This window comes from Nicotiana tabacum, chromosome 8 (assembly GCF_000715075.1).
Source record: "Nicotiana tabacum cultivar K326 chromosome 8, ASM71507v2, whole genome shotgun sequence".
NCBI classification, from domain to species: Eukaryota; Viridiplantae; Streptophyta; class Magnoliopsida; order Solanales; family Solanaceae; genus Nicotiana; species Nicotiana tabacum.
The window spans coordinates 124,427,700-124,448,382 of NC_134087.1; the positions used below are offsets into that span (position 1 = coordinate 124,427,700).

A 20,683-nucleotide genomic window follows, 5' to 3' on the forward strand; every position below is an offset into this window, starting at 1 on the left:
TTTCAGTCTTTAAATTTCTTGACAGGCGCCCACCTGAATAACGAGAGGAATACTTTTGTCTGTGCATTTCATATTTTAGGCGCCCACCTGTATAACAAGGGAATACATTTTGTGTCTTTACCATTAGGCGCCCACCTGTATACCTAAGTTGGTTTTAGTTTCACCCATAGGAGATGCATTTCCTCCTAAGTTGGTTTTAGTTTCACCCATAGGAGATGCATTTCCTCCTAAGTTTGTTTCAGTTCTACCGATAGGAGACGCACTTCCTAAGTTCAGTTCTACCCATAGGAGACGCACTTCCTAAGTTCAGTTTTTACCACAGGAGACGCACTTCCTAAAAAGTTTCACCAATAGGAGACGCACATCCTAAGTTTATTTCACCCAATAGGAGACGCACTTCCTAAAAAGTTTCACCAATAGGAGACGCACATCCTAAGTAAGTTTCACCGATAGGAAACGCACTTCCTAAGTTAAGTTTTACCAATAGGAGACGCACTCCCTAGATCCATTGTACCAATAGGAGACGCACTTCCTAAGTTTAGTTTCACCAATAGGAGACGCACTTCCTAAAAAGTTTCACCAATAGGAGACGCACTTCCTAAGTTAAGTTTCACCGATAGGAGACGCACTTCCTAAGTTAAGTTTTACCCATAGGAGACGCACTTCCTAGATCCATTGTACCAATAGGAGACGCACTTCCTAAGAAGTTTCACCAAGAGGAGACGCACTTCCTAAGGAGACGCACTTCCTAAGAATAATTTCACCAATAGGAGACGCACTTCCTAAGGAGACGCACATCCTAAGATAAGTTATTTCACTAGTAGGAGACGCACTTCCTAAGAATAGTTTCACCAATAGGAGACGCACTTCCTAAGTAAGTTTTACCCATAGGAGACGCACTTCCTAAGTTTATTGTACCCACAGGAGACGCACTTCCTAAGTTTATTGTACCCAATAGGAGACGCACTTCCTTAAAGTTTATTTTTACCCATAGGAGATGCATTTCCTCCTAAGTTTGGTTTAGTGTTACCCGTAGGAGATGCATTTCCTCCTAAGTTTAGTTTTACCCATAGGAGATGCATTTCCTCCTAAGTTTAGTTTTACCCATAGGAGAGGCATTTCCTCCTAAGTTAGTATTGAAGTTGGGAGCCCGCCCAGATAACAGAGGCATACATTCAGTCTTTAATTTTCAAGTATTGAAGTTGGGAGCCCGCCCAGATAACAGAGGCATACATTCCAGTCTTTATTTTCAAGCATTGAAGTTGGGAGCCCGGCCCAGATAACAGAGGCATACATTCAGTCTTTACTTTCAAGCATTGAAGTTGGGAGCCCGCCCATAATAATAGAGGCATACATTCAGTCTTTATGTTTCAAGCGTTGAAGTTGGGAGCCCGCCCAAATAACAGAGGCATACATTTCAGTCTTTAATTTTCAAGTGTTAAAGTTGGGAGCCCGCCCATACAATAGAGGCATACATTTCAAGATTAAGTCAGAAGACAATAAAACAGAGGGTTACAACAAGAATCCCCAGCAGAAAACAATAAAATCCCCAGCACCGGGAAACAGAAGGTTGCAACAAGAGATCCCAGCACAAATTCAGGCGCCTGAGTCAAATAGAAGAAAAGAGGCGTCTTGAAACAAGCAGCTGGTGAACATTAAATCATGCCCAACATAACAAGTCTGATGAAGAAAGTCGTACCCACCAGAGGAACCGCCAAAAAGCTTAATGAAGAAAGCCATGTCCCCAGCGGACCGAGCAAAATGATATTCAGAAAAGCAAATGGCCAGTATCATTCCAAGTTCAAGGAAGAAAAGCACCGGAAGAAGCACAAGCCGACAAGAAAGCAAGGCAACAAGAAATAATTTCAATCTAGCCTAGCTTCTTGTTTTATTTTAAGCACGGTGTAATAAGGAGATCAGTAAGCAGTGATAACAGCATGCAACAACAGTAACATTGCAGTCCCACGGTAGTCCCAGCTACCAAAACTTCCCGAACTACATTAACCTGATTCCCCTTTAGCCAGGGATATGTAGGAAACCTTTGAAGCAAAGGTTCGGTTAAATCTTTTTCAAAAAATGCTTCACACGGAGTACTCAGACGGGCAAAAATCGCTCGCTTTATCTTTGCACGAAAACCCTTCGTGTCTCCGGGCAAAGAGGGGCAGCTGTAAGCACGTGATTTTTGCCCTATATGAGAAATACTCCCAAAAAATGCAAAATAAAATGATTTTCCTTGGTGTGCAATTTTGAGTACTTTTGTGATATTTTTAGATAATTATTTGTATTTGTCTGTGTTTGCTTATTTGTTAAATTAATAAAAAATACAAAAATATGTCGCATTTTGCATGTAGGATTTAATTCTACAATTGTTAGTAATTAAATTAGTTTTACAAAAATTAAAAATTACAAAAATAGGCATCTTTTGCATTTTTAGCATTTAATGTCCAAATGAACAATTTTATGCTTAATTATTACTTAATTGCACGTTAATTGTTATTGAGAGTTAATTTGCGATTTTATAACTTAATTTAGTTCTTAATAATAATTTAAGTATTTTTATAATTTAGTTTTAGAAAATAAAAGAAGAAAAGATAACAAAAATACAAATAAAAATCGGATTGGGCCACTTCTTCAATTTTCAACCCCAGGCCCAAACAATTGTCCACGACCCAGTCCACTTCACACGGGTCGACCCGGTCCGCCCCATTAACCCATTAACCCAACACCCCCCTTCATTCAAAAAACAAAACAAAAGAAAAAACAAAAAGAACAAAAAACCCTAAAAACCAAACTACCATCCGCCTCCCCCCTCCATCTTCTTCTTCCCCAAAAACTCAAACACCCCAACGTCCATGGCTGCTGCCATTCATCAGCCCCGTCAACCACCAACTCCCCCTTGCGTCGTCACTATCCCGTCGACCACTACCCAAACCACCACAAAAACACCACCTCCTTCCTCCAGTACCACCCGCGTACCCTACTGCCCAAACTGCTAGCCCATCGACTTCTTCCTTCGTGAAACCCATCACTATTGTCGCAACCATTCCTCCATTGAAGCCGACGACCACAGTTGTTGCTGCTGCGTCGTCACTGCTCAAACGACCCTCCACAGCTGCTCAGTCCCGTCCAAATGACCGCCGGAGCCCCGACGAGCAGCAGTTGTTGATGTTGCGTCGTCACTGTTCCATCACCTTCTTCCACCGTTACACCCAGTCACTGCCATGGCCAAGCTCATCATCGACCAGCTGCTCATGTTGTTGTGTCTTCTCCTTCGACGTCCTTAAGCCGAACAGATCCATCGAGCTGCTGCTACTGTTTCTCTTCCTCACGCGAGCACCAAATATGCCCCCCAGCTGCTTCTGCCTTCCACTTCATCGTCCAGTTTGCTATTGCATCATCAACGTGTTCGTCGTCGTTTGGTTGAGCTTTGGTCGAGGGTCGCCGAAACAGTCCGTATGTATGATTGTTCGATTCGGTTAGTAGATTTTCGAGTTTTATTCTGTCCGCATTTTGTTTTGATATTTTCGAATCTAAAATCGGCGAATGTTTGTTTTGTTCATGTTTATGTTTAGATATTTGGATTTTGGTTTTGTTCATGTTCATGTGTTGTTTGTTAAATTAATTTTTCAGATTTCAAATGAAAGATTAATTAGTTATTTTTCATGTTTATTTCATGTTTGTATTGTTGTTTAAGTGAATATTTGTTAGTTTAATGTTTGTTAGATCCAAATTGAAATTTAATTGGTTATTTCTTCAATTTGTTTCATGTTGTTATGTATTTTCCAGAAATTAGTAATGTTGTTTGAACCATGTGAATCCGTCATGTTTTGTTGCTTAAAAATAGATTTAATTCATGTTCATCTTTGTTTGAAGTTCATGTTTAAATCCAGTGATTTAATGTGAGTTTGTGTTTGTTTTTGATTTGTTAATTTAATTTGAATCATGCATATTGTTGTTTGTATTATTGTCTCTTTGTTCATCCATTAATGGTCTAAATTAACCAGGATTGGTTCCCGATATGGTTGATTTATTTCCATTAATTTGGAGTTTGTGTTGTTCATCATGTTCATGTAAATTGTTGTTGAAGATTGTTGAGAAATTGGTCATCTTGACTATATTTTGGTTGAGTTATGATTAATTGATTGTTTAGAGCAGAGGGGTAATTTGGTAAATTGCATTGCATTCGGGGGTAGATTTGTAATTGCAATAAGGTCGGAGGGGTAGTTTGGTAATTGAACATTATTTTGATTCTTTATGTTAAGCATGAGGGACAAATATAATGGGGTGGGGTTTTTGAGGTATTTGTTTAATATAATGGGGGACAAGACAAAACATAATGGGGAGGAATCTTGTACTTTTTTAATATAAGCATGGGGGATAAATTATAATGCGGAGGAATCTTGTACTTTTTTTAATATAGGCATGGGGGACAAATTGTAATGGGTTGGGAATGTGTTAGTTATTTAATGTAGGCATGAGGGACAAAATTTAAAATAAAGAAGACATTTAATAGTGGGCCAAAGCATGCCATTGGGGGAATAATTTTGGGGTTGGGAATTGAAGACTTGTCTTGCTATATATATAGGGTCATTTGACACATTTTAGGGAGAGGTTTTTAGGGACTAGAACTTGAACCTTGAGAGGATTTTTAGGAGAGAAAAAAAGAAGAGAGTTTTTAGAACTTGAATATTATTAAGAGAGACTCGGAGAGTTGACATACTTTGATACTTGAGAGAGTTTGTGATAGTAAAAGAGAAAGACAATTTGAACTTTCACTCGAACAATTCTGTTTGTTTTTCTTCGAGTGTTATTCAAAATCCGAAGCTACTGCATCTAGTATCTTTTCTCTTCTCTGCTTTGATTGTGATTGCACTTTGGCACTGCTGATTTTTTAATCCGTTGCTGGGTTATTCTACTGGTTGTTACTGGTTTTACGGTGTTGCTGAACCTGTTGTTGCCACGTTATTACTGTTGATGACTCCTACTTCTTTTTGTTCTTGTACTGCTGTTTCCAGGTACACATTTGTACACTCTTGGCTTGAAGCGAAAAAATGAAATATTAATCAGGCTCCTGTTTCTATTGAATTCTTTTGTTTGATCTGTGTTTGAATATTAATTTTCCTCTCTTGGTATAAAAATGTAGTTGATTGATTAAATGAGCAATGATGTCGCATATGTATAACTTCTTCATCTAATCATGATAGTTTACATTAATCGAAGAATAGTTAATCTGTTTTGATATTATTGTGTATTTATCTCATGTTCTAGCAAATAATAAAATGTGGAATGAAAGTAGTTTTTCCTTATACAAACGCGATCGCAATTTTCCGTTCACATTAGCCGTAACTTAATAACTAATAAGTTGCGTTTTTCAGCATGTAAATAATTAGGAGATTTTTCTTTTATTTCAGAGACGAACTTAATAGAAAATGTAGTCTCTATAGGTTTATCCTTTTAAAATAAAAATGAGACGAGCCTCGCCAAATAAATCACAAACCGCCGGGGCCCTCAATAAAATACATAACCATTAACTAGACTTTGGATTTGGCCGTTTAATGAACCTTCACGGCCTCTTCCTAAAATAACAATACGTTAGACTCTTTAGGACGCGCCTTAATAAATCTTACCTTCTTAAACTCGGGTGCACATTTATGTGACCCAAATCCAATTCTCAACGGAGTCGAAATGTGTTTCCAATCACGGATACATTGATTGTGACGTGGTTCGAGATGCGTGTCCATGCCGTTGCAAATTCATTTTAAAAAATAAGAATGAGATGAGTCTCGCCAAATAAAAATACAAATTGCGGGGCCCTCAGTAAATATTTGCTTTAAAAATTGTTTAGACTTCGGGATGGACCGTTTAGTAAAATTCCACGGTCCTACCCAAAATAAATACGCTAGTCGCTTTAGGCGCGCCGTTAATAATTTAATTTCCTTAAACTCGGGTGCACATTGATGTGACCCAAATCCAAATCTCAACGGAGTCAAAGTGTGTCGACGACCACGGGTACATTGATTGTAACGCGGTTCGAGATACATTTTCACAACGTTGCAATTCTTGATAAAAACAGTAAATGATAAAAGCGGTTAAAAGTTAAATTTTGCACATAAGTTCACACTTGTATAAAATCAGATAATCAAGCCGAATATAACAGTTGAGCGACCGTGCTAGAACCACGGAACTCGGGAATGCCTAACACCTTCTCCCGAGTTAACAGAATTCCTTATCCGGATTTCTGGTACGCAGACTGTAATATGGAGTCATTCTTTTCCTCGATTCGGGATTAAAATTGGTGACTTGGGACACCCTAAATCTCCCAAGTGGCGACTCTGAAATAAATAAACAAATCCCGTTTCGATTGTCCTTTAATTGGAAAAACTCCCTTGTCCCCCGCGGGTGCGTAAAAAGGAGGTGTGACAGTGATAATTATACTGGATTGATTGATTGAAATTGTAGATATGGTTGATGTCTCAAATGAGATGACCTAGCCGATCGGGTCGAGATCGGACTCCGTGTAGGAACACGGTGGCATTGTGGATTGTGGCACATGGCACTAAGATTATCAACCTAATAAGATGGAAATTGAACCGGAAACTATGTGATCCTTACTTGATGTTTTTTGCATTTGTTTGAAGCTCTTATTGTACATTATGACTGCTTCCCCTTTATTTCATTGTTCGTTTATTAAGATTGGTGTATAGATTTACATACTAGTACTATTCGACAGTACTAACGTCCTTTTTGCCCGAGGAGCTACATCTTTAAATGGATGTAGGTGGTTCCACAACAGACAGTATTGATCGCAGCTAGTGGCGTACCCTCTTTCCAGCTGACTTGGTGAGCCCCACATCATTTCGGGGCCCTATATCTTTTGTATCTCATGTTCACCTTCTTATCATATTTTGAGGTATAGTCGGGGCCTTGTCACCAACACTTTTATAACACTTTATTTTGTATCTACTTAGAGGCTCCGTAGACATTGATGTGGGTTGTATATGGGTATTGGGAAGGTCAATGAATTATGTTGTGCTTTGGATTTCTGTTTCACTAAATCGTAAGATGTATGTACCTTAAAACTTAACAATGAGGTACCTAATGAATCGGCTAAGTATTTTACTTGTATGATCTCCTATGGTCTAATTGATGAAATCATGTCTTCTCTTGATCGTAAGTGAGTCAGGTAGAATGTGTCTAACAGGCTTGCTCGGCCGGATTCACTCGGTTGAGCGCCAGTCGCGCTCCCCGAGCTTGGAGCGTGACTCTATATATATATATATAGAACATGCGTTGCACGTTATCGACCGTTCGTAAATGTTCAATCTATCAAAATCTCGCATTGAACATTCGAGCGGAAGAATAGTTAAATTTATGAAAATAATATTTATATAAATGTGATAGTTAATGTGGATGAAATTGCAACAATCTTCAATTATTGCACATTAACATAATAATTGAATTCAAAATGACTCGACATTTTTTGAACCTGCAAATATTCTTAATTTAGTTAAGTTAGATATTTATATGCACTAATAATTTAGAAACATTATCTGTAAACAATATTTTTTTGTGTGTATGTTTTATGACCCTTGATCCGTAATGACCAAATGCTTCTGTCAGTTGTAAGGATGGTGTATAGGATATTAGCCTTTGAGGAAAAGAAAAATTGGCATAAAAAATTTAAGTTTTAGCTATAGATTACTTAACGAAAGGAAATGAGTCCCGACAAAAAGAGTTTTTCTTTGAAACTTTTGGAATTCCTATTTTTTGTCACTTAAATAAACGAATTGGGTCCCAACATGAAACTTTCGAAGTTTCTGAAAATTGATTGTAATTACAATGTTGTTCAAAGAATAAAAAACTTTATTGAATAGTAACATGTGTGGTAAGATATATTTCGTCTTCCTCCTAGTTACTATTATTTAAAATTAGTATATTTAATTGAAAACTAAACTCAAAAATATTGATCTCAAATAAATTATGTTGACTCAACACAAGAGGCCATAATTGTTTGGCATCTAAACCTGCCGCATCAAAATATCAATTGCACAAAACTCGTGATAAAAAATTGGTAAACAAGTTTTAGGCATATGCATTTTGAATTTGTGGAAGTCTTTTGGCTCAAGTCCAGTAAACCTACAATTCAGAAAATTAAAAATTAACTGCATGTGATTACTATAATGATAGTTCAATATGGTAAATTTCACAAATAATTATATAACTATGACTTTTTTCACGAAAGTTATTTAACTATATTTTCTCACACAAAAATCATAAAATTTTCATTAACTCACACAAAACTCATATTGACTGCAAATATATAACTTTCCGGTATTATTTTCTTGTTCCATATTTTTTTAGTCTAATAAATAATAACCCAATTAAAATAGAAGAATATCTATTGTGCCACTCCCAACAATAATAGCCGATATATATATATATATATATATGTGTGTGTGTGTGTGTGTGTGTGTATGTGTGTGTGTGTGTGTATTATGTACGTATAATATACATAATCTATATATTTTTTTCGCTAACAAATGCAATTAATTTGGGCCGATTGATTATTTTTCATTAAAATAGTAATGACCCAACCCAACTGACCCAATACTCATATACATGTATTAAAATAATATTAAAGTTGGATCCTTTCCCACAAAAAACTTAGTTTGAAACGCATAAGATTCTGATCAAAAATGAAAAAGAAATAAGAGGTATAATTAGAGAGCACTTGAAACAAAAATGCTATAAATTTGAATGAAAATCTTGAAATGAAAAGTGAAAAATAGATGTATCATATTTTGAAGGATTCACTTTTAGTATTATTTTAATTTTTATATATGGGTAATAGGTCGGGTGGGTCGGATTAGTTTGTGTCATTCCTATTTTAATTGGATTATTATTTATTATATAGAAAATAAAAATAGAAAACCGTGAAATAAGAAAATACTACTGAAGAGTTGTATTTTAGGTCACCAAAATTTTTGTGTGAGTTAGTAAAACTTTTATAATTCTTGTGTGAGAAAATATAGTTATATAATTTTGATAAAAATAAAAAAAATCATAATTATATGGTCATTTGTAAAATTTACCCTCCAATATTTAAAGGTCATAAATCAAACATGATCACATTTAATATTTTTGAGTATATGTTTGTCTCTCAACACTTTGCTTCTAAGTAAGAGTGCTTTAGCCTTTACCAGCACAAGTTGCCCATTGTTAAGAAATTAATGAAATCTAGTGAGAAAGTGTTATAAATATAACCCAAAATAACAATATAGAACAAGCAAAAACAAACTAAGAGATATAGAGAGAAAGAGAGGAAGAGAGATTCTTATTTCTTCTTCAATTGTGTGTATTTTCCTATCTATTACAAGGCCTTTATATAGGCATAAAAAGTGAAGAAAATATGTCATGAAATATGTCATTGAACATACAAAATATGTCATTGAATATGTCATTAAGCATTTGAGATGAAGATCATGGAAGAAGAGTAGACATCCACCATAATGTGATATTTATCATAACATTCCCCCTTGGATGTCCAAAGATAATGTGCCTCGTTAAAACCTTACTAGGAAAAAACCCTATGGGGAAAAAAATCCTAGTGAAGGAAAAAGAGTACACATGATTAGAAATACGCCCTTTTATTGCCTCATTAAAAACCTTGCAAGAAAAACTCAGTGGGACAAAACCTTGTAAGGGAAAAAGAGTACAACGCGTATTAACTCCCCCTGATGAGAGAATCAACTCACATCCTTGAGCCTTCGCATCCCAATTTTGTACACCAGTTTCTTGAAGGTTGATGTTGGTAGAGATTTGGTGAACAAATCAGCCATATTATCACTTGAACGAATTTGTTGTACATTGATATCACCATTCTTTTGAAGATCATGTGTAAAAAATAATTTTGGTGAAATGTGCTTTGTCCTATCTCCTTTTATGAATCCTCCTTTCAATTGGGCTATGCATGCTGCATTGTCTTCATACAAAATTGTGGGTAGTTTTTCATACTTCAAACCACATTTGTCTCGGATAAGATGTATTATAGACCTCAACCAAATACATTCTCGACTTGCTTCATGAATAGCAATTATCTCAGCATGATTAGAAGAAGTAGCCACGATTGATTGCTTAGTCGATCGCCAAGATATGGCAGTGCCGCCACATGTAAACACATAACCTGTTTGAGATCGAGCCTTATGCGGGTCAGATAAATACCCAGCATCGGCATAACCAACAAGATCGGGATTGCAATCATTGCCATAAAATAAGCCCATAACGGTAGTCCCTTTTAGATATCGCAATAAAATAAGCCCATATCAGGTTTGTCCCTTTTAAATATCACACGTGTGGTTACTGTTCACGTGTGTGGTCACTGTTCACCCACGCGGTTACTGTTCACGCTGCTAAAAAAATACAACAGCAGCCAGAAATTGCAGCACTTTTCTTTTTACTAAAATGGCTCTAACTCCATCATACGAACTCGGAATTCGATGATTCTTGTTCCTATGAGTCACAAATAATGATACGAACATAGTCCTTCAATCTAAACTCAATTCGGAGCTCGTTTGCTCAGTGTGATATCCATTTCGCTCGTTAAACAATTAACTCATGTTTCGTGTCAAAAACTCAATCGCGACTTGATGAAATTAGACCAAACTTTCCAGATCACTCCTATAATTCATTATTTAAATTTTGGAAACCTCGAAATAAAATTTCGATCTCTAGAACTAAAAATGGACCTTTGGATCATTACATGTTTATGCTCAAACGGCAAAAATCTTTCAAAAACTCTTCCAAAACTTATCCAAGCCTCATGGGACCCCGACCAAATATGCCAACATAATCCATAACATTATTCAAACCTCTTCCAATCATCAAAACACCTCAAACAACATCAAATTATCCAAAACTCATCGAATTCAAGCCTAATTTTCTAAAAACTTCCGAAATACATTTTCGATCAAAAACCCGACCAAACCACGTCCGAATGACCTGAAATTTTGCACACATATCCCAAATCACCTAACGTAGCTACAGCAACTCTCAGAATTTCATTCCTACTCTCGGATAAAAATCTCACCTATCAACCGGAATTCGCCAAAATACTAACTTCGCCAATTCAAGCCTAATTCTACACCGGACCTCCAAAATTACTTCCGATCACACTCCTAAGTCACAAATCATCCCTCGAAGCTAATCGAATCATCGGAATTTACATCCGATCCCTCCAACTCATAAGTCAACATCCGGTTGACTTTTCCAACTTAACCCTTCTTAAAAGAGACTAAGTGTCTCATTTTCTATCAAAACCAATCCGATTTAACTCTAACACACCGAATACCGATAACGAAACATGAAGAAGCATAAAATGGGGGAAATGAGGCAGTAACTCACGTGACGACGGGTCGGGTCGTCACAACTACAGGCCAAAAAACTTCACGTTTTGCAAGTGAACTTAACTCTAATTGTATTGCTTCTTGCCATTTTGGACAATCAAGTCTTTGTCGACATTCTCCAACAGATTGAGGTTCAAGATCCTCACTTTCTTGCATAATACTAGATGTAACATTATATACAAAGATGTAATCCACCACTATACCCATTCGATTCAAATTTGTCTCAATATCGATTGGATTTATTGATAGTTCCTTATTTTCTTGAGTCTCAGGCTCATTGATTTCCTCATGAATCTCAGGATTGGTTAAATCGTGAATTTCATTATGAGACTCTTTCGTAGTGTCATCTTGATTATTTGTTTTCCTTTTTCTAGGATTTCGATCCTTAGAACATAATGGTCTGCCACGTTTTAGGCGTGCTTTTGACTCATTAGCTATGACACTAGAAGATTGTCCAATAGGGACATCAATACGGACTGGAACATTCTCTGTAGGGATATGTGATTTTGTTATCCTTTTCAGATCCGTAAATGCATCTGGAATTTGATTTGCTATTTTCTGCAAATGGATAATCTTTTGCACCTCTGTGTCATAAATAGAGGCACGTGGATCAAGATGAGACAATGATGTATTTTTTCACAAAATTTCACGTTTGGTTCCACTAATTTCTCCCCCTAATTTTGGGAAAAATGCCTCATCGAATCGACAATATGCAAAACGAGCAGTGAACAAATCTCCCGTTAATGTTTCAAGGTAGCGAATAATGGAGGGCGATTCAAACCAAACATATATTCCTAACCTTCTTTGGGGACCCATCTTGGTGCGATATGGGGGTGCTACAGGCACATATACATCGCATCCAAAAATTCTTAGATGAGATATATTAGGTTCATGACCCAAAACTAATTGCAACGAGGAATATTTGTGATAATTTGTCGGTCTGAGACGAATTAACATTGCTGCATGCAAAATGGCGTGACCCCAAAAAGAAGTGGGCAACTTCGTTTTCATGAGTAACGGTCTTGCTATCAATTGCAGACGTTTAATTAAAGACTCTGCAAGGCCATTTTGAGTGTGAACATGAGCTACAAGATATTCCACTTTTATCCCAATTGATAAGCAATAATCATTAAATGCTTGGGATGAAAACTCAGCATCATTATCAAGTCTAATAGACTTAATTGGATTATCGAGAAATTGTGCCCGTAATCGGATTATTTGTGCCATTAATTTTGCAAACGTGAGGTTGCGAGATGACAATAGGCATACATGAGACCATTTAGAAGATGCATCTATTAAGACCATAAAATATCTAAATGACCCACTAAGTGGGTGAATAGGTCCACAAATGTCCCCTTGTATACGTTCCAAAAACGCAGGGGACTCAATCCCAACCTTTGTTGGTGATGGTCTTATAATTAACTTGCCTTGATAACAAGAAGTGCAAGAAAATTCATTATTTAAAAGAATTTTCAAATTCTTTAATGGATGCCCATTTGAGTTTTCTAAGATTCATCTCATCATAATTGATCCAGGATGGCCCAATCGATCATGCCAAAGTACAAAAGTATTGGAAGCAGTAACCTTTTGGTTTAAGGTAGAATGTGCCTCAATTGCACTAATTTTTGTCCAATACAGGCCACAAGATAAAGATGAGAACTTCTCAATAATTCTTTTCTGGCCAGAGACATTCTTGGTAACGATGAGATATTCCATATTATTCTCATCTATTGTCTCAATATGAAATCCATTTCTGCGGATATCTTTAAAACTCAACAAGTTCTTCTTGGACTTGGAGGAGAACATTGCATTCTCTATGATAATTATTGTTCCCATAGGCAGAGTTATAGTAGCTTTTCCAGAGCCTTCAATTAGATTACTACTACCAGAAATTGTAGTAATATCTGCCTTACACATACTTAAATGAGAGAAATATTTCTTCTCTTTGAATATTATATGTGTTGTACATGAATCAATTAAGCAAATATTTTTACATTTGAACTTTGATCCAAGTTTGCTTTGAAAGATATCCATATTTGTTTCCCGTAGTTTGACATACAAAAGAAGTATATGAATAAATATTAGTATTTTTAGAGAAAAATGGAAAAGAAATAAAGTTAAACCAATAATTCAATATCAGCCTTTAATGCATTGTTTTTTGGCAAATTCTAATTATTATACAAATAATTACACAAAAAATAATACAAGTACACATATGACTAATACAACTACAACAAATTTATTTACATGTATAAATTATTTGTATTTTCCTACACATTGTATAAAAAATAATTGATCCGTGTAAGAAAAGAACATACTCATAAAAAAATCAAAAGTTGTTCCAGGGTGCTTGTAAACCTTTTCTTAAAGAGAATTAAAGCAACGTAAAGGAAAGTTAAAATTGTTAAAAGATCACTGAGACTAGAATACTAATTAATAGGATATTACTCCTTGTTTGTGAAAGTTATAAAATTTCGGAAATAAATATATTCTTAAGAACTACATAAGAAGAATTATAAAGTGCAATAAAAATTACGAGATGTTTATTCATTACATACTACGAGTAGGAAAGCATAAAAATTAAATTGCTCAATCATCTCTAACCACAAATCCATCACCGATCAAGTGGTTTATTTTTTCATTAGGGTGCTCAAAAAAATTCACATCCAAGTGAGTGATGTCAAATTCATTGTCATAGACAAGATTGGCTTCAGGGCCTTTATTCTTCAGAGATGCTTGATAAAGCTCAACCAAATATTTTGGTATGCGATAAATTTTTGCCCAATGCCCTTTTCTACCGCAACGATAGCATTTAGTTTCTGAACCCTCTGCGTTTAGCTTCTCATATTTCCCTTTCCATTTTTGGAAGTTATTTTTCGGCGGAGGATGATTAATACCAGGAAATTTTCTTCCTTGGATATGGCCACGACCACGACCACGAATATGACTACGACCTTTTCCACGATTAGCATAATGGGAATACACCTCATCCTCTTTAGGCAATGGTGTAGACCCAGTGGGTCGATTTTCGTGATTTCTCATAAGCAATTCATTGTTTCGTTCAACCACAAGTAGAAGAGAAATCAACTGAGAGTACTTTGTGAAGCCTTTCTCTCGGTACTGCTGTTGCAAGACCATATTGGAGGCATGAAACGTTGTAAACGTTTTTTCAAGCATATCATAGTCACTGATATTATCTCCAAAGAGTTTCAATTTAGAAGTAATTCTAAACATAGCAGAATTATATTTAGAAATAGACTTAATGTCTTGGAGCCTAAGGTGAGCCCAATCATATCATGCTTGTGGAAGAGTGACCAACTTTAAGTTGTCATATCTTTCCTTTAAACTATTCCACAAAACAAGTGGATCTTTCACTGTGAGATATTCAATTTTCAACCCTTCATCAAGGTGATGGCGCAAGAAAATCAAGGCCTTAGCACAGTCTTGGGTAGATGCTTTATCTTTATCTTTAATGGCGTCTCCAAGACCCATTGCATCTAAATGGATTTCAGCATCTAATACCCATGTCATATAGTTCTTGCACGAAATTTCAAGGGCAACGAACTTTCTTTTCATAATATCAGACATAATTTAAAAAATACAAATTTGAGAAAAATTATACCTTAATTTTATCAAAGATCTTCTTGAGATAGTAGAGCCTCGTGATGATAACGTGTTATAAAATATAACCCAAAATAACAATATAGAACAAGCAAAAACAAACTAAGAGATATAGAGAGAAAGAGAGGAAGAAAGATTCTTATTTCTTCTTCAATTGTGTGTATTTTCCTATCTATTACAAGACGTTTATATAGGTATAAAAAATGAAGAAAATATGTCATGGAATATGTCATTGAACATACAAAATATGTCATTGAATATGTCATTAAGCATTTGAGATGAAGATCATGGAAGAAGAGTAGACATCCACCATAATGTGATATTTATCATAACAGAAAGAAAATTTAAAATGCTAACATGAAAATAGTTTGGGTTGATACAATAGCAATATTTTAAAGAAGTCTCTTTTGTCTTTATTATTCTTTTCGCCATTTATATTACTTATTTCATAAACATTAATAGCACGAACAATTCTCAACGTCATACATATCTTCAACAATTATGCTCCTTTTAATGCTACTGATTTTAACTTCTTAATAATTTTGACCAAAAAGTGAATTCCTTATCTTTACATAAGGTCATTTCGGTATAATACTCTGACTTTTTTTAAAAAAGAAATTTTAATTGTATTACCCAAAGAAAGAAATAGCTAAAATATTAGTTTACTAAAACGTAGCACAAAAATATTCAAATAGTCATCAACTTATATATTCCGGGGATCGATTCAATATAATCTTTAACATTACAACCTATCAAGAATCTTAATGCATTAAAAAATTATATTGCTATGTCGTTTTACGTTCAAGCCTAGATTTACAATTAGAGCACGTATTAATTGCATTAAATAACTTTGTCTATTATTCGTTAATTGAGATAAATATATAATATTTTAACTAATTCTAACTTACTTTTTATGCATAACTATTACTCCATATATTTTTTCCTCCCAATCGGTGCCTTTGCTTCCATCCTGTACAAAATTGTCAAGGTACTATATAATAAATAACAAATATTAATTATATTGTCCGCTCACAGCTTTTAAGTATGTCAAGCATAAACGTATTTGAATAGAATTCTTCGACAAGTTCTTTCTCTTAAACTAAAACAAATCCGAAACAAAAAGGAAAATAACAATATTACTATTATATCCAATAATAGAGTTATATTTTGGGCTATTTGGGTCTTCCACCATTCTATATATTCATGTTTTTATAATAACTAGTATCTATGAACGTGCGTTGCACGTTAATAATGGCACGTGATGATTTAAACATTTATTTATATGAAGGAATAATAAAATTTAATAATGAGAAAAATTTTATGTTTAATAACACAACAATCATCAAATGCCAAAAAATATTATTACATTAGCATAATACATGAATTTAAAATAAAAGAACATCATCAAAACTTACACAAATAATCAATTTTGTCACGTTAGTTAGATAATTATGTATTATAGTTTAAAAGTATTTAATACGATTGCATATTAACGAATACTTCTTTGTGGATAATTTCTTTTTTCCCGTATATGTTTCCTCCTAATGCTTTGGTTGCTCTGCCTTAACCACAACTCTTGTTGCCGATCTTGATATCCCTCTTGAAAGTGCAACATACAGTTGTTCGTGCAAGAAAACATACTGCGATAAATATAGTCCAATATTTAGGATGTTTTTCCTTGTGCTTTATTTATTATATTTGCAAAACATAAACATACTAAAACTTATTTCCACACAAATTTAAAAGAATATCCTTAGTTTCGGAAGACAAAAGTTGAATTCAGTGATAAGAATATACTTAGAAGTACATTGACCCGTTTCATAATTTTTGCATGTATGATATTATTGTCAAAACTTCTATATACCATCTGTGTGCTATTACATAAGTTATTCGACGTATCTAAGTTTTTCAGTAGCATGATGGGCATATTCTGTTCTTGCTTTTATATTTCTTGTTAGTTGAATCTTTTTCATTTGAGGCCAGAAGTATAACTTTGGGAAGATAGCTTTTACAGTCTCAGCTTTTGTCGATTTTGAAACTACTGGTAGTACTTGATAGAAATTACCTCCCAAACCGTTAATTTTCTACCAAACGGTTCATTAATATCTAATATATCTCTAGAACTCTAGGCAATTATTTCGATCGTTTGACACTTAGCCATAAGTGCTTCCATCCCATATTATCAATTTTGGTTTCCTTATAAATTTAGCACCATTACTTTGCTTTGATATATTTGTGATGATTATTTAAGTTGTTTGAAAAGGTATACCAAATCTAAAGTCCTCACAATAAAATTGTTGTTGGTACACCAGTTGCTATTATTGTTAATAGTGTCATGCCTCTTAATATGATATTTGCAAGTAATACATGACATAGAAATATTATTTCGATTCCGTCGGAGGCATCTACAAAGAATAATCCCGTTATACCAGAGTCGACTCTTAATATAGTTTGGAAATCCTGTTCTTGATTAAGATTAGCTTTGATTGTGCTTCCTCAGACACTTGTATAACATTTTGATTCTTAATAATATACTATTCTTTTTACTTTGTGTTCTAACACTCTTTTTTATTGAATAAATTTATGTACCCTAAGATGTTTTTTAAAATTTGAATAAGAATTTTACTCATATGATGAATTTAAAAAATAATTGAATTAGATTCTCTTGCTAAATATTAATTTTAAAATTTAATTATTTGGCTTTAACATAAAAAATAATTTATTTTATGTTGATTCAGATCTTAATATTAGTTCATCTCTTGGTTTGACTATTTAACCTTAATTATAATTTTATCCACCATAAATTTTATTTTCAAAGAGTAAAAGATTGATATGCTATTTCACTTTTAGATCATTATGCTTGTAGAATCATTAGTGGTGTTGACTCTTACCAATCATTATTTTTCTCTCTATCACACATTTATATTCTTAAATATTTTCTTAATTGTTTTTAATAATTTGGTATTTTTTAATATTACACGAAAAATTGATTAAAATATATTATTTGAGTAGAAAAATACTTTAAATATAAAATAAAAATATATTAATGTGGGGGTATCTTTTTCTCAATTTCAACTCTTTATGCAGTCCATTTAATATTACTTTTATTTTTTCTTGGTATTGGACATTATAGAGTGGTAATGTATTGCCAATGGAGGATTCTTATGAAATTAATTTTATAAAACTTTCCTACATATTTTTAATAAGAATTTAATAGACAAAATTTTATTCATTTTAAAATTTTAAATATTAAAGATTAGCATAGAAGGTATTGTTGTCCAAAAAATAGGTTATTACAGTTATGTCATTTCCTTATGAGTTCTTTTGCTTAATATTTTAGGGCTATTTGGTATATTAATATTGTATTTATACTTTTAGAATAATATAGTCTCTCTTTTTTCTAAATAAATTTGGACAATATACTACATTATCAAACTAAATTAGTAATAGGACATTATAATACATTTTTAAATTAAATTACTAATAGAAATTTTTAAAAAGTATATCCTAAAAGTAATAGGATTACATGACTAAAAATATTTAATTGTATAATTGCCTATATTACGTCATACATGCAAAAACATTATATGCCATCTATATGACCTAACACATGAAAAGAGATTCCAAAATTTAGGTCAATGAAAGGATTTTGATTGTTCAATTTTATATGAATTAGACATCCGAAAGTAATTATACTAATAGGATTCCTAAAGTTAATCATGTAGGATTCCTATCGTGTAGAATTGTCCTAAAACTAATAGGATTAGAAGACTAATATCTAGAATTCCGGTTGTGCCCTTTTCTTATGAGTTATTATGCTTAATATTATAAGGTTATTTTTGTAAACCGATATTGTATTCATGCTTTTATAATAACTAATTTCTATTTCACGTGCCTCCGATGCCTCCCGTTCATTCTTCTTCATTTCATCATTTTGTTGTGTTGTTCTGTTCATAGGTCCCAAGCCCTTCTTAGAAAGCCCTCTTCCCTCTCCTTAAGTTAAGAAGCACGTATAGCCCAAACTATTCCGAAAATGTTTATTTAAGTCAATAAGTATGTATATTTTGAGTTAAATATTATAAATGTTTTAATTTGGATACTTGTATTAGAGTGTTCTTATTTATAGATTTTGATTTTTGAGTGTGTAATATTGAGTAACGTAAATATAAAAATTTGATTGTATCTAAATTTCTTTTTCATATTCATATTTTTAGAAATTTATTTGTATCTTGTGTAATTTTAAGCTATTTAGTTCCATTTTGTTATTTGGTTATCACAACGTTATTATGATTTTGGTTTGCATTACATATATAAAACTTCTATTTTAAGCAACTCATTATCTAACTTTAGCAATTACTTATGGTACGTGTTTGTAATATTTGACACAAGATATTCGTGCAACGCACGAGTATAGAGACTAATTAATCAAAAAGACTTTAAATAGCCAATTTGAAAACAGAATTTGCAGAATAAATATTCAAATTCAAAAACCTAAACTATCTTAACTAATTTATCCTATCAAATTAAAATTTAAACAAAGACTCCTCCTGCGACTAAACATAAGCTATATGAAGAAGTTCCTTTTTGTTCCTGGCGTTGCTTATCTCCCATTGTTCGATCCATCGTTCTCTGGAAGAGTATCACAGAGAGTTTAATTTTTATACACTAAATATTTTTTTTTTAAAAACACTACTATGGACAGCTAATTGTGCTCCTGTGAATGTTTAGAAAGGTAGAAATACCTCTCGTAGGTTAAAGGATAAAGAAATTCATGTCCTTGGACGAATTTAATTACATCAATATCATCCAACTCTCTAATTGCAGGCGAACAAATTAAAATTAACAATCACACTGACCATATATAGATTTCTTATGATGACCAATTACTTGTCAGATCTACCCATTGGCGCAAAAAAGTTGGGAAGAACGAAAAAAGAAACTTGAGAAAATTGAATATAGATTTCATATGATGATCCAAGAGATTTGAGAAATAAAAGATAGATCTTCAAGAATTGGTCCTAGCACATCGAGTTATTTCACTACAGCCACGACGATAGGGATTAATTTCTAGGTGTGAACTGCAATCGTAATAAGAAGCTCCTCGTACATTACATGGAATACTATCGACAGAAAGTGCTGCATAGCTAATATAGCTATCTTCGGCTTGCAGTATTCGTCTGGCACCTGTATTGGAGCCTGCAATTGCAACTGCATGGTCGCAAAGCATGCTTGCAAAATCATGACCAAAGTTGGTATAACGATATTTGTGATCATATGAAGATGATGATATAGGATCAATAATCATCGCTAGAACTAAAAAGAAGATTATCTTTAGTCGGAGATCCATGGTGTTATTTTAGTGTTTGTATTCGTGTGATAATTAATGGTAATTGTTGTGAAGTGTGGAAGGTGAAGAAATGGAGATTTTGATGAAATTTAAGGGGATGATTTTAGAAAATTTTGACACATTATGTGATTTTATAACGTTTCATGCTAGGTGTAATATATAGATTGTTTGATATGCCCGGGTCTTGCTCCTTCATTGCTATGATTAAGTACTTTTAGATCAAGACTTCTTTTCAATTCTAATTAGTATTATTGTACGTTTTCTTTTAAATTGTGTTGCTTTGGGCGAGTTCCACTTGAAATGGTGAGTAATC

General features: G+C 33.8%; 1 protein-coding gene across 1 annotated transcript; it reads right to left on the bottom strand.

Moving 5' to 3' along the window:
• Nucleotides 1–20,028: 20,028 nt before the first annotated feature.
• LOC142163293 (protein RALF-like 19) lies at nt 20,029–20,370 on the bottom strand. Its single transcript, XM_075220565.1, has one exon. It carries the CDS (start codon nt 20,368–20,370, stop codon nt 20,029–20,031), a length of 342 nt encoding a protein of 113 aa, XP_075076666.1.
• Nucleotides 20,371–20,683: the final 313 nt, after the last annotated feature.

Coding starts and splice junctions, on each gene's coding strand:
- LOC142163293 (XM_075220565.1), bottom strand. CDS start 20,370: ATGGATCTCCGACTAAAGATAATCTTCTTTTTAGTTCTAGCGATGATT.